The following is a 14,545-nucleotide window of genomic DNA, read 5'->3' as shown; positions in this document are numbered from 1 at the left end:
GCTTATACAGAGTGTTAGGGATATACATGCAAATATTCCAATATTTGTTCGAGAAAAAATGTCCTACTTACTTTTTCTCTTGCTCTAATAGTTTTCCATACATTAGTCACGTATTTTACGGTTTGATCTTTCATGAGTGATAGTACTGTGAAACGCAATTAAATTTAGACTACGCAAATTTATCGATATGTACAGCATAACACTGTCTCAATCCGTTAAGGGTCATTAACCTTGCAGAAAGCTCATTCACTAACATTTGACGTAATGGAATGATTCAATGATGCTAAATTAGCCGATATTTAGTTAATGTACGAAACAGCAAGAGAATCTGCAAACGCTGGTACGATTTCCAAATCTTGGGATTCAAAATACACTAATGTTGCTGTGTACCGAAGATTCCGTGATATGATCTCTTCGTCCTTGGATCGAGGATCTTTGACCACTATGTGAAGTTTTCTTTCGTAATGTGACACAATTACTCTAACAAAATTCTATACTAGTTATGAAAATATAACTTTTCTTAACAATCAAGAGATGACTTTACTTCTTAGGTTTATTTTATTTCAATAACAATTTTTAAATGTGAATTTCTTTTATATTTTTTCTTGGTAGTTTAGAAGTGAATGCCACATCGTTTATAAAGCCTTTTTAATGTAATTTAGATAATTTTACTTTCATTGTTTTTGTTTATTACAGTCTATCATTCTTATGAGAATAAAAACTTAGGCTATGATCGAAATTCGAACGTATTACAGTACAAAATAAATAATTTAATCCCATGCGTTAATGTAAAAAGGTATATCACAAAACGTGTTCCTTTGTGTTTAGATGCACGTTAAATATTATTTGGTTGCCTGTTACAGTACAAAGATCTTTATGGTACGCCTGGATGATAGACAACCCCAACAACCCATACCTCGGCCTAACTAGCCAGGCGTTCGTAGCGAAAACAAATCGTCTGAAGTATACTGGGTGTTCAGTTCAAAATGTGTCTTGGCTCGCTGTATGCCGTCATGTGGCTAGCTGATGAGCCTAGAGAATTCAATCTTCCTACACTTCCGCAGCTCAGGTGTATAACCTAAGAGGCAGAGAAGTTGGCTAGCAAGTACGGCGTTCATTCTGAAGTGTACGTGCCGATACGTACGGTAACGCCGGTAGTGGCAGGAATGTGAACTGTTTGGAAATACGTACTGTCGGGATATGGGGAGAGGGTTAAGACGATTACTTACGTATTTGTTGACATTAACTTCGACGGTCAACATGGACACGGAGCATTTGATTTGTGTTGTGGAATGTTACAGTACGCAACCGATGATAAAAAATACCCTGCGTACGACTTGCCGGCGCAAAACACAGTTCGAAAGAGGTTATGGTAGCACACAGACCGTACAGACCGCCATCTGTTGCTACGACGTTCAAGTTATACCGTACACGTTCTCAAGTTCAGATTGAAGAACGCCTTAAATAATAGGCAACTTCTCTAACATATAAACTGAAACTCGCTTCAAATAGGTGACCCAACAACAGTGACGTCATGACACACTTTGAAATGAACACCCAGTAGTCTGATCTTCAAGTCGTTCCACAGTAGTGGAATAACTACTGGGTGTTCATTTCAAAGTGTCATGACGTCACTGTTGTGAGTCAGCGATTTGAATCGAGTTTCAGCTTTTATGTCAGAGAAGTTGCCTATTAATCAAGGCGTTCATTCTGAACTTGAGAACGTGTATGGTATAACTTCAACGTCGTAGCAACAGATGGCAGTCTGTAAAGTCTGTGTGCTACCATAACCTCTTTCGAACTGTGTTTTGCGCGGGCAAGTCGTACGCAGGGTATTTGTTATCATCGGTTGCGTACGGCAACATTCCACAATAAAAATCAAATGCTCCGTGTCCATGTTGACCGTCGAAGTTAATGTCAACAAATACGTAAGTAATCGCATTAACCCTCTCCCCATATCCCGACAGTAAGAAAAAAAACTCACCTCAGTACGTGTTTCCAAACAGTTCATATTCCTGCCACTACAGGCGTTACCGTACGTATCGGTAAATACTCTTCGGAATGAACGCCGTACTTGCTAGGCAACTTCTCTGGCACATAGGTAATACGCCTCTGCGGAAGTGTAGGAAGATTGAATTCTCTAGGCTCATCGACTAGCCACATGACGACATACAGCGAGCCATGACACACTTTGAACTGAACACGCAGTAGATACGAGGAATGTACTGGTAATCCTGGTATATGTAGGCGTGTTAGCATTCCGTGGAATGAACCATTCACGAATGAGTACAAAACTCTCTTGGTATTGGGATAGTGGGCTGGTAGGAATGAATGTAGAGGAAACCGTAAAGAGAGAAATCAAATATAGTATTAATAAATAATCAGAAGCAACCAAATAATAATAATAGCAATCTTGATAATAACAACAATAACAATAACAATAATAAATGAACTTATCCATTAAATAAGATGCTGAAAATGTCCTCCATGTTGCACAGATACACGTTTTATTTTATAATGAAACGCTTTAATTAAAGTTTCTTTTGTCACTGAATTTGTGTAATTCCTGATTGTAAATTTTAGATCATCAATTGTTTTAGGATTGTCTTGATATACTGGCGACTTAGCAGCGCCCAAAAAGAAATAATCGGGCGGAATCAGATCAGGAGATCTCGAAACCATAGTCCTTGCGAAATTATCGTCTCTCCGAAAATGTCTCGTAACAAATTCATCGACGCATGAGATGTGTGAGCCGTAGCATTATCCTGCTGAAAAAAAAAAAAACATTTAGCAGTTCTTCTTCGTTTAACTGTCCAATAAAAGGAAATAAATATCGGAACAGTAAACTTCAGAATTGACAGCCTTGTTAAAAAATCGGCCAATAATTCTCGGTTGGGATATAGCACACCACGCGTCTATTTTCTCTGGATGCAGTTCGGTTTCTTTCGCAGCATGCGGATTTTCAATAACCAAATTCTGGTATTTTGGGAATTAACGTAACCCGACAGGTGAAACCAGGCAGGCAAGGATATCAGGGAACCCTCAAGATTTAGAACAATATACCGGTACCACGAGGAAATAAAAGAATCTCCTGACGAGGAAGAGGGAGAGACACATGGAAGACAAAAGCAGGCGCCTAATAGAGGAGGAAAGGGACAACCGTTATGCCATATTGAAACCGAGAAAACCGGTGTTCGTACCCGCTCTGGAAATGGATTCCTGGGAACAACACTTTGCTCGGATTCTAAATCAGAGAAAACGGATAAAGAATCTGACACAGAACAACAGCCACAACCGATCACTTTCCCCAAAATAACAATACAAGAAGTCACATCTGCAATACAAGACCTGAAAAACAGAAAAGTCGCCGGACCAGATCTCAACTATAACGAATACCTGAAACAGTCGGAAGTTGTACTTAAAGAAACATGGGTCGAACTTTTCAATAAATGCCTGGAGACGGGCGAATACCAGAAGACTAGAGGAAATCGAACATAAAAATTATGTACAAGGGCAAAGGAAACACCTCCACAGCAGATTCATACCGCGGAATCGCATTAGAAAGGTTTTCACAAAAATAATCACAAACAGACTCTTACAAGAAACAGAAAGCAAAATTCCTGTGGAACAATTCGGCTTTACAAAAGGAAAATCAACCATCCAAGCAGTCGCCAACCTACTAGAAGACATTAAAGATGCCCTACGAGAACCGAAAGGGAAGCTATATTCAGTTTTCATCGATTACAGCAAGGCATTCGATATGATCGACAGACATAAGTTATTAAAAAAATTAGGAAACATGATTGGAATAGACAATTACCTGTCCCACATTATCACGGGAATACTTGACCACAATTTAATTACCATCCACGACAGTGCAAACATTTCCAAACCCATACTACAGTCAAACGGCGTACTGCAAGGCGATCCTCTAAGCCAAATTATATTCAAGATTGCAACAGCAGACGTAATAGACATACTAGACAGCCATACCCCAACGATAATGTACAGTTGTCAAAAAAAAAAAAGTGGCCGCACTCGTGAACAGCAAATATGTTCTAAGTCCACTTCGGGTCACGGCGATGTTACACGATGCATGTGCTTTTAGAAGCAGTTCCGGAACTATGGAATCATACCATATCTGCGCCTCGTAGATCAGCGGTAGAGAGCTGCTTAATGATTTGAAGGTTGTGAGTTCGGGCCTTGTTCAAATTTTCATTTTATTTTTTAATCGTTCTTTAGCGATATAAATACTGCATTATTCAAATTATCATTCATATTCTGTTATCGTTCTTTATCGATATGAATAATATTCAAGTTATTTATATTTTATCGTTCCTTTAGCGATATATATAATATTCAAGTTATAATTTGTTATATTCTGTTATCGTTCTTCAGCGACGTGAATAATATTCAAATTATCATTTGTAATCTGTTATTGTTCATTAGCGATATAAATAATATTCAAATTATAATTTTTATTCTATTATCGTTCTTTATCGACATGAATAATATTAAAGTTATTTATATTTTATCGTTAGCGACGTGAATAGTATTCAAATTATCATTTATATTCTGTTATCGTTCTTTATCGATATGAATGATATTCAAGTTATTTATATTTTATCGTTCCTTCAGCGATATATATAATATTCAAGTTATTATTTGTTATATTCTGTTATCGTTCTTTAGCGACGTGAATAATATTCAAGTTATCATTTGTATTCTGTTATCGTTCATTAGCGATATAAATAATATTCAAATTATCATTTGTATTCTGTTATCGTTCGTTAGCGATATAAGTAATATAAATTTAATGTTAGGTTTATAACAATATAGCTGCCTAATACGAGTGTGAGTTTTTTTCTTCTTATACTGTTATATTATTACATTATACTATCCTGTAACATAATAAATCGGAAAGGTGTCACGAGGATTTGAGCCTGATACGTTGACATTTCAATTCCGAATTTCGCGACGTCCGACGTTGCTACGTTCTTCCGACTGAGCTGGTATTAACGTAATTCAGCGCATTGTCGGAAACACTACAACTGAACATTCATTTCAATTATATTCTGAATATTTAATAATGATATAAAAAGGTTACGTTTATGACAATAATATTTTTAGTTTTAATACCAACTGCAACAGCAGCAGTGTTAACAGCAGCAATGATTAAGGACATATTGCGTGGATACAGTTCAATACAAATTTTTCGAAAACAAATTACGATACTGAGGTCGAGATTATAAAATAATTATATTGTTCTTAACTCTGTGGACTTTATGTTTGAAAATGATATAGTTATTAATGAGACTGTAACAAGTATTTATATTATTATTTCATAATTGAAGAATATATATTTTTAGTATAATGAATATTTTGCTGTTATTTTAAGACCTAGGTAGAGGTTAATTCTCTGAGGAAACCACGACGCCATTTCTGCCTGCGACTTTGACTGACATGACTCCACAAAGAGGTGCAGGAACGAATGAAAGTATAATACGGGCTGTGGTTCGTCTTGGTTTTTCGGCATCCGAGGCAGGTAGGCGTTTCAACGTTTCAGAAACGACAGCCCGGAGATGGGTGCAGAATTATCAACGCTCGGCAATTTTTGGCCGAAAAGCTGGGAGTGGTAGAAGGAAAATTTCAACACAACAGGACGCCAGATTAGTGGCAGAGGTTGAAAGGAATCCCTTTCATACAGCTGCTACTTTGAAGGCAGTTGTTAATTTCCCTGGCCACGACTAGACCGTGAGAAATCGTTTAAGGGCCGCCAATTTGAGATCTCGACGTGCCATTCCTAGGGAAGTTCATAAGGAAGAGCATATAGAGGAGCGTTTAGTCTTTGCAGTGGGAAATGGTGATCGGGATTGGAAAAGAGTAATCTTTTCTGATGAAGTCACCTTTTCTACTACAAAGGAAGGACCCACTCTTGTATATCGTCCTCCTGGTACCCGATTCGACCACAGATACGCTGCCATGCGTGCCCGCAGTAGTAGAGTATCTGTGTCGTGTTGGAATTCTTCAATTTCAGCAGGATAATCATCCAGTCCACACATCTCAATTGATTCGAGACTGATTTGCGACGAGACAGGATATTGAATTGATAGACTGCCCTCGTCGCTCTCCGGACTTGAAACCTTTAGAGAATATGTGGCCACAAGTAAAGAAGCATATGCGGAAAAATTGGCCCAATCCCCCTCCAAGACGCCCTGATGATTTGTGGAAGCTCGTCCATGGTCCCTGGGATGCCGTGACTGAGAACAGTCGGTATTTGAAAACACTAGTCGATTCCATGCCTACTCGACTGCAAGATGTGATCGAGATGGGAGGAAGATGGACTAAATATTGAATCGTGGCTTTTTGTTTTTTTTATTTTAATTGTTATAATTTTTTAAAGCAGACGCCTGTAAGTTTGTTTTGTTTATGCCACGAAAGATATTTTTGTTGAGAATATAATCTTTCTTTCCATTTGCAGCCATAATATCATAATAAATAATGACACAGTCATGGCATAATACATTCATGAACCTGATGTTAATTACTAAAACAGTCATAAAAGAAACAGAAACGATTACATTCTCTCTCTCTCCTAAAAAAAAAAAACGTGAAAAGTATTAGGTTGTGATCGAACGCATGACCTTACGAACACTTGCCCGAAACGCTACCATTACGCTACAGATGAACACGCAGAAACTTTCATTCTGACTGTAGATATCAGGCCATGTGGTCCAACAACATGTAACATCACCTGTCTCCGAATTGTAGCGGAGATACCCGAAGGGAACTTTGTGTCTAGAGAGCGGCCACTTTCTCTTGACAACTGTACATCTACGCCGACGATATGGTTATGACTGCGAACAAATTGGAAGACCTACAGCTAAGTTTCAATCGACTAATAGACTGGGCAGATGACAACGGACTGAAAATAAATCAAGACGAAACCCTACAGATGGTCTTCCGGAAAGGAGGGATAATAAAAACAAGACCGTATCTGCTACAGGAAGGAAAACCTGGGCATCACAAACTGTGTCAAATATCTAGGAGTGACATTTCAACCAGCGGAACGACATTCGGACTCTACGCAAAAGGAAAGGCAGTCGCTACCACTGGAGCTATGAGTGACATTCCACCTGCAGATAATCTCACTGGAAACAGCAATGAAGATTTTCCGAGCAAAAATCGTCCCGATTCTGACCTACGGAATCCATGTGGTTTGGGAGTACCTGAAGAAGAAAGACCTAAGAGCATGGGAGAACGTCAAAGTCACACACCTAAAGAGAGCACTAGGGGTATCGAAGTTCACGCCATCCAGACTGGTATACATATTAACCAGAGCATATCCTTCCTGATTGAAGACTTACGAATCACACTACTCCTGCCATCTACTGACGCCAATGAGAAACTTCTTGCTGAGAATCTATCAAAGAAGAACGAAAATGAAGAATTCTATGGGATCAGAGCCATGACTGACGGAAGCTAGGCAGGAACGAATCAACGGATGAGACATGTTATTGCTAGGTTGGCAGTTCATGGCTTTCATCACAAAGTGTGTAGCACAAGCGCTTTCCACACGGCAAATGACAAGTGCGTTTGTAAATTTTGTGGTACACATTGCGACAAATACCACGTTCTGAACTGTAGCAGATACACCAAAACAGTAACACAACTCAGTGCTGAAAACTGAATTATCAACTATGCACACTTGTGCGCATTCTCTGTTTATTTATTGAAACTAGGCTTCATCCGTAAAAAAAGTCCTATCCAACACTTCAACACCATGGAATCACTCGCAGTAATGAATATGTCTCTCGTGATTGGCAGGTTTTAATTCAAGCACCACCGTCACTTTGTAAGGATACAAATTAAGTTCTTGTTTCACTGCTTTATGTGCCATAGTATACGAAATGTTTGTCTGTTGAGCGAGTTTCCTCAATGATTTTGTTTGACGTTTAACCATCCTATCAGAGATATCTAAAATCTTAACTTCTGTTAACACAGGGGGTCTGCCACTCCTCGCAGCATCTTGTACAGAACCGGTCTCACGAAATTTATTTATCAAATCGTAGACAGTATCCCGATACCGAATTTGGAGTTCGAAAACTGGTCTAAATATTGTTTAACTTTCGCCGTGTATTGCCTGTCTTCTCTAAACATTCTCCACTAGAAAAACACGTTGTTTTGCCGTGAACATTTCAATTCTGTCCCAACACATGTCTTACACTCTATAAGAGACAGTTCGCACTGACCGTTATTTGCAACTCTTGTCACAATGGAGAGATTGAAACTGTATAAGCTTCCTTGATCTTGGCCGAGTCTTAAGAGTGTTACCAACTGCTTTTCGGGAGCTTGACTGTTATTCTACTTGCGATACTGTGGAGGGACTAAAAGATCACACTGTATTAACGAACTTAAAAACATGGTATTTTTCCATGTCTAAAAAAATAACTCCGAAGACCGAGATGGTTCAGTATACTATACCAGATTTCCTCTAAAAATATTTCCTCCTATACTTCTAATACCCTGTATACCCAGCCTATTATCATTAAATGAAATAACCCAGTACGAATGAAATATTATAATTTCCAATATTTCCCTAATTTTGACGTTTCTTTAATCAGAATTTCTACAGTTATTGACTTGTTGTCAAATGTTTACTCATGAATTTCATATGACAGAGGCCAGGGTCATGCCGGTTAATGAAATACACAAGTTCGTAAATTATCTCAATAAGATTATTATTATCATCATTATCATTATCATTATTATTATTATTATTATTATTATTATCAATCTTTGGCATTACAACCCTTGCAGTTTAGCCTTTGCCTCTACAATGACAGCCATCCAGTCACTCTGATCCAAAGCTCTCATTCTTAATCTCCTAACGTCCACTTTCACAAGGTCCCCTGTACAGTGTCCAAACAGATCTTTTTCAGTCTTCCAATTCTCCTTTTATCCCCTGGATTTGCATCTAGTATAGAACTTGGCGTTTTGTTATTTATTCTGAGAACACGTCTCAATCACTTCAGTCTTCTAAGTTTAATATCAATAACAATGCTGGTATTTTATACAAGTTTTGGAGCTCCACTTTCTTTCTAATTCGCCACACCTCCTGGTCATATATGGGCTCATATACTTTTCTCACAATTTTTCTTTCCCAAGTAAATATGCTTTAATTGTTCGATCAGGCAAGGTCCAGGTTTGACTTCCATATACAACAGCAGGTTTACTATTATTATTATTATTATTATTATTATTATTATTATTATTATTTTATTCGCGAAATATAATTATCGTACGAGTATATCACGCGAGATTGAATTTACCGAAAAAAGAGAATTTGTGATCAGTTCACTAAATTTACGTCACTTACCAGAGTAATTTAGTCACCTCTTTTATAATTATTATGAATTATAGTTAAGAAATATTCCGTATATGTAGTAATGGAAGTAAAATAAAAAAATCTAGGCAGAGTTCATCTAGGCCTAGAACACAGATCAACTGCAAATAGATTTCTTTTACCAAACATTAGCATTTCATTTGTATTTTCCAGAGTCCAGAAAAATTGAAAACTATTTGTGAAACTGGAGTTTCACAGCATATGTACGTTATGTTTGGATTTAATTGAAAAACTGTTGTGAAAGAGCGAATCGATAGCTAATAACACTTCAACACGACGCTTAACTATAAATTCATTGAAACAAAGCCTTATTCGCAGTAAATGAATACTGGAATTGAAATTCAATCAATAGTTACAAAGGTGAATAGAGAACTCTGCCGTTGATTTAAAAATACATTAGCAGTGAAGACAACAACTAGCGGTTGAAAGAGATTCCCGAACGAATGAGAACAGGATACGTACAGGCAACAATACTGCACGTACTAAATAATACATTTAAGCTAAAATGTCGGTTTCCTAAGTTCGTGATTCGAACTCATGTCTTATCATTCAAAAGCTTGATCCAGCAAAGTTTGCTCACTATAGCAAATTCAATTGATTTCGAGTTTGTTCTAAACTTGTACATATTTGTGAATATAATAGCACAAGTCCATTTACTTATCAGTTCCAACTACCAAATAATATATATGTGCCAGGTGAGTAAAAAATATTATGAAACACTTACTGTAGCCTTCCTATTTTTAATTTTATGAACGAACTATGTACAAACGTTATAGGGGATGAGATAAACATATCAAACACTATTTTTATAAATTATGTGCCAATGATTCCAATGTATGAGTAATGAGTATATAACAAAGGTGTATAATAAGGGGTCCACAAATTAAGCTAAGCGTGTTTACTGTGTACACATACGAGTACACTGGGATCCTATATTTGAGGGAACTTTTACAAAGTATTAGTTCATAAGTGGTATATAAAAAGACACACACACAGGGTGGAAGTGAAATAATCCTGCAGACTGAAAAGAACGATAGGATACACTTAAAGGAACAGAGAACCTATATTACATTTCGTGATTAAATGCACAGTTAATTAGAAAATTAAGTTGGAAGTTTCAGCTGTCTGGCAACATCGCCGCTAACACAGTCTTCTTTCTTTTCGTATTACAGATTTAAGAGGTCAACGAATATATATGACGTTGCAATCTGCTCGTAACGTTCATGGCTTGAAAGTAGTCTTTTTTTTTTTAAATTAAATTTATACGAAAACCGTCCACGCTATTGAAATACGCCTAAGGGATAAATGATTCTTTATTACATTTTCTATCGATATGGACAAAAATCACAATCCTACTCGCAATAGTTACCGAATAAGTGTTATACATTTGGGGGAAAAAAAAATTCTGAGAAAACTACGAATTTTCCACCAATATGGTATTACGTACGTGTGTGGTTTTTTTTTTCCGGTTTCTTCGTTTTAGTGTCTTGGCGTGAGTGCGTTTATGATCGGTAGTGTTGTGTCAATTAGGATGTGCGTTCTGGAATTTAGTTGTTGAGTACGTGCTGCACGTGTGTTTTCCTATGTCTGTCTATTTCGTATTGTCCTAGCGTGTTTAGTTTCTGGCTTTTCGGTTCAATATATAGAATTTCCATATCCGTTTTCTAAGTTGCTGTAGTTGTCACAGATGTGTTCTACGTAGGTGGAAGTACCGTGCGATTTGGTTATGACTGCGATGTGTTCCTTGTATCGTGTGTGAAAAAATCTCCCAGTTTATCCGATGTAGAAATCGTTACAACTATTGCCTGTTAATTTGTAAACACCTTTTAGATTGCATCTGTTTGTCCTGTTTGTATGATGAGATGTTTTATGTAGTGTGTTTTGTATTATGTATGCAATGTTCCTGAATGAAGATGTAATTTTGTGTGTTTTTGTTGTATATTAATGTGATGTATATTTTTGTGTTCTTGTACTTACGCTGTATTTCTTTGTTTCTTGTGATTATGTTTCGTCTTTTTTGTGATTTCTATTATGTTGGAGTTGTATCCATTCTCTTGTGCTATTTATTTGATTGTGCATATTTCTTCATTACATATAGTTTTCTTGGTTGACGGGTATGTTGATTAATCTGTGCACCATGGATCAAAATGATGCATGTTTGTGTTGTGTTTGGTGATTGGATGTGTTGTGTACAGATATGGAGGTAAAATTTGGAGCTCCCTTATTGTGAAAGTTTCACTTACAACACACTGCGCATGTGCAGTAAACAAGAGCCCATGTATATATGCTACTTGTGGAGAGTCGTGTGAAATTATTGCCTACATACAGGTGGACTCCCATCAAGACTCGTTCCAAATTTTAATTCCGTTCAGTACATATGTTACTGTGATTATGGGTCTCCTATAAATTTTTAATGTATGTTTATTACCCACCTTAGTTACTGTGATATCTAAGAAATGTATGAATTTATCGTTCTCAATTTCTAATGTGTGGTATACTTTTGGGTATACTATCTATAAATGTGGGGAAAAAAAAAAAGTTTTTGAAGACATGTTCAACGTATTCATTTTTTCACCCCCTGTAATTTCTGTACATAGAGTTTCTTCCCAAAATTAAAAACAAGAAAGCTACAATCAGTGTTCCATACTTTTTACTCTACTAATACAGAGTGTTTCCGAATTTGTGTTACAAACTTTCAGGGATGATGGCGAAGGGTACATGTATCAATGTGAGATAAGGAACCATGATCCGGAAATGACTAAGTCGAAAATTATAAGCAAAAATAGTTGTGTGGAAATGGAATTGTAATTTGGCACTACGTGTCCTCCTTCCCTAAACTTTTGTAACAGTTTTGGAAAAATGGTATGGGCCGAATGTCTCCTACGTGGGTACTTGTTCCGATACAATCTGTGAGCTTGTCTACTGATCCCATTGGCTCATCCATATTCGAAAATCAGGTCTACTTATTCCGCTCTCGTGTACTTCTCCATTTCACTAGGACTGATCGACTGTACAAGTTGCAGTGTCCATTCGATCAGTCCTAGTGAAATGGAGCAGTAGGCTACACTAAAGCGGAATAAGCAGACCTGATTTTCGAATAAGGATGAGCCAATGGCAACAGTAGACAAGCTCACAGATTGTATCGGTACAAGTACCAACGTAGGAGACATCCGGCCCATACCATTTTTCCACGACTGTTCCAAAAGTTAAGGGAAGGAGAGCACGTGGTGCCAAATTACAATTCCATTTCCACACAACTATTTTTGCTTATAACTTTAGACTCGGTCATTTCCGGACCATGGTTCCTATCTCAAATTGATATATGTACCCTTCGCCATCATCCCTGAAAGTCTAAGACCAATTCGGAAACACCCTGTATAACAAGTCATGGAAACTTTTAAATATAAAGCCAAATGTCCGTTTATGATATTGTAATTGCACTGCAGGACGCAGCATATTAAATCAATTCACATTGTTCTCATCGTTTGAAATACTTTTACAGTATAATCTAATATGAACCGGTCACTACAGGTAACACTGGCGATGCGACTGTCCCTGAAGGAACAAGGAGTGGTGCCTATCCAAGTGGACAAAACAATCACATCTTTACTAGTTACCATCCAAGGGCCAATCAGAAGCGCAATTCTCAAGGATCCATTGGGTAAGTGAATCATTAAACCACAGAAGAAGTGATTCTTTTGATTCGTGGAGCACACGAACTTACTCAGTTTTCACGTAAACTCGCTTCTCAAATCGCGAAAAACTCTACAACTGTCGAAGGTTTCTTGGATTCATGCAGAATGTAATTTAATGTAAGTTGGCAGATTCAAATGTGACTACTTTATTTACGCTAATATAGTAGATTTCGAGTGAATGATCATTTTGAACTATTTACCTCTCAAAAGGTACGTAATGCAACAGTAAGATTCTCGAAATGTGTTGGCATTAGCCAGTGTAATAATTATCATTCTTAATAATAATAATAATAATAATAATAATAATAATAATAATAATAATAATAATAATAATAATAATATATTATTATTTATTTAATCTGGCAGAGCTAAGGCCAGTAGGCCTTCTCTTCCGCCTAGCCAGACTAATTCTAATAGAATACAATTGGTTACATAGTTATTACATTAATATCTAAGACCATAAAACATGAAAGTAAATAATGAAATATGTAGTCTACAGCGTTTCCATCTTTCTAGCCACTTTATAAGCCTAACTCGCATAGTGAAGGGTGATTGTGGAGTGTTGTTGAATAATGATTATGATAATGCTGGAACACAGAGAATCCGAGAAATCCCGCTAGAGTGCCCTGTCCTGCCCTGATCCCTCTCCCGAAAGTGTACTACGCTTACGCCTCCTCAGTAGAGATGGGATCAACTGTTCTTTTTAAGAAACAGTTTTGACTGTAACTGTTTCATGAACGAAACTGTTCCAAAATAACAGTTTCAAAGAAATAGTTTCATAAGAATATGTTTACAACATCAGTGCCAACTGTTCCAGGTATTCCAACTGTTTCAACTTCTCATCTGCTTCAGGAACAAGTTTCAAAGCCCTTGAATCATCTTTAAATAAGCTGTTCAGTGTATTATGACGACGAAAGCCATTTTTCGTAGGTTACTGTTAAAGAGTAACTATAATTCATAATGAAACGATTTTAGTAAAAGTAACGCATATAACCCTAGGAGAGTTTAGTAACGATAAGATAGCCGATAATATTTTTCGCGGTATATTAATAGCACTATGTTTGGGCAACATGAACATAATTCATCAATGGACGGCTAATAATTAATATCAGATTTATTACGAAATTTTATTAGTACATTTAAATTGCGCGGTCCTCCATAGGCTACTGTTGCGCGAAGGCCGTGTGGAACATCAATATTATATCTACAGTACTTTCGATTGGAGGTCGTTGATAGCGCTACACGTGGTCTTTGCAGACAGGCGACAGCAAAGAACAGGGAAGCTGTTAATAGTCTTTGAAACAGTTGGAACAGGTTATTCCACGAAACTGATTCGACACGAAACAGTTTCAATTGTGAAACAGTTTCAAAAAAAACTGTTAGATTTTTTTTACCCATCTCTACTGGTGTAGGGAAACGGGAGAAACCCCCTCAAAAACCCTGG

The 14,545-nt window shown here is 37.1% G+C and overlaps 2 protein-coding genes across 3 annotated transcripts in view; one reads left to right on the top strand and one right to left on the bottom strand.

The window, feature by feature from the left end:
- Nucleotides 1-14,545, bottom strand: part of PAPLA1 (Phosphatidic Acid Phospholipase A1) — a 246,688-nt gene that overhangs the window by 157,864 nt on the left and 74,279 nt on the right. The gene's annotated exons all lie outside the window — the stretch shown is intronic.
- LOC138694476 (uncharacterized) overlaps nt 1-14,545 on the top strand; it is a 141,517-nt gene that overhangs the window by 63,544 nt on the left and 63,428 nt on the right. The window contains exon 4 of the mRNA XM_069818232.1: nt 12,938-13,067. Within this exon, the coding sequence (XP_069674333.1) occupies nt 12,938-13,067 (130 nt within the window). The remainder of the gene's footprint in view (nt 1-12,937; nt 13,068-14,545) is intronic.

Source organism: Periplaneta americana, chromosome 2 (genome assembly GCF_040183065.1).
Source record: "Periplaneta americana isolate PAMFEO1 chromosome 2, P.americana_PAMFEO1_priV1, whole genome shotgun sequence".
Lineage (NCBI taxonomy): Eukaryota > Metazoa > Arthropoda > Insecta > Blattodea > Blattidae > Periplaneta > Periplaneta americana.
The sequence above is the reverse complement of the archived record's forward strand: the minus strand, read 5'-3'. Positions and strand labels throughout refer to the sequence as shown.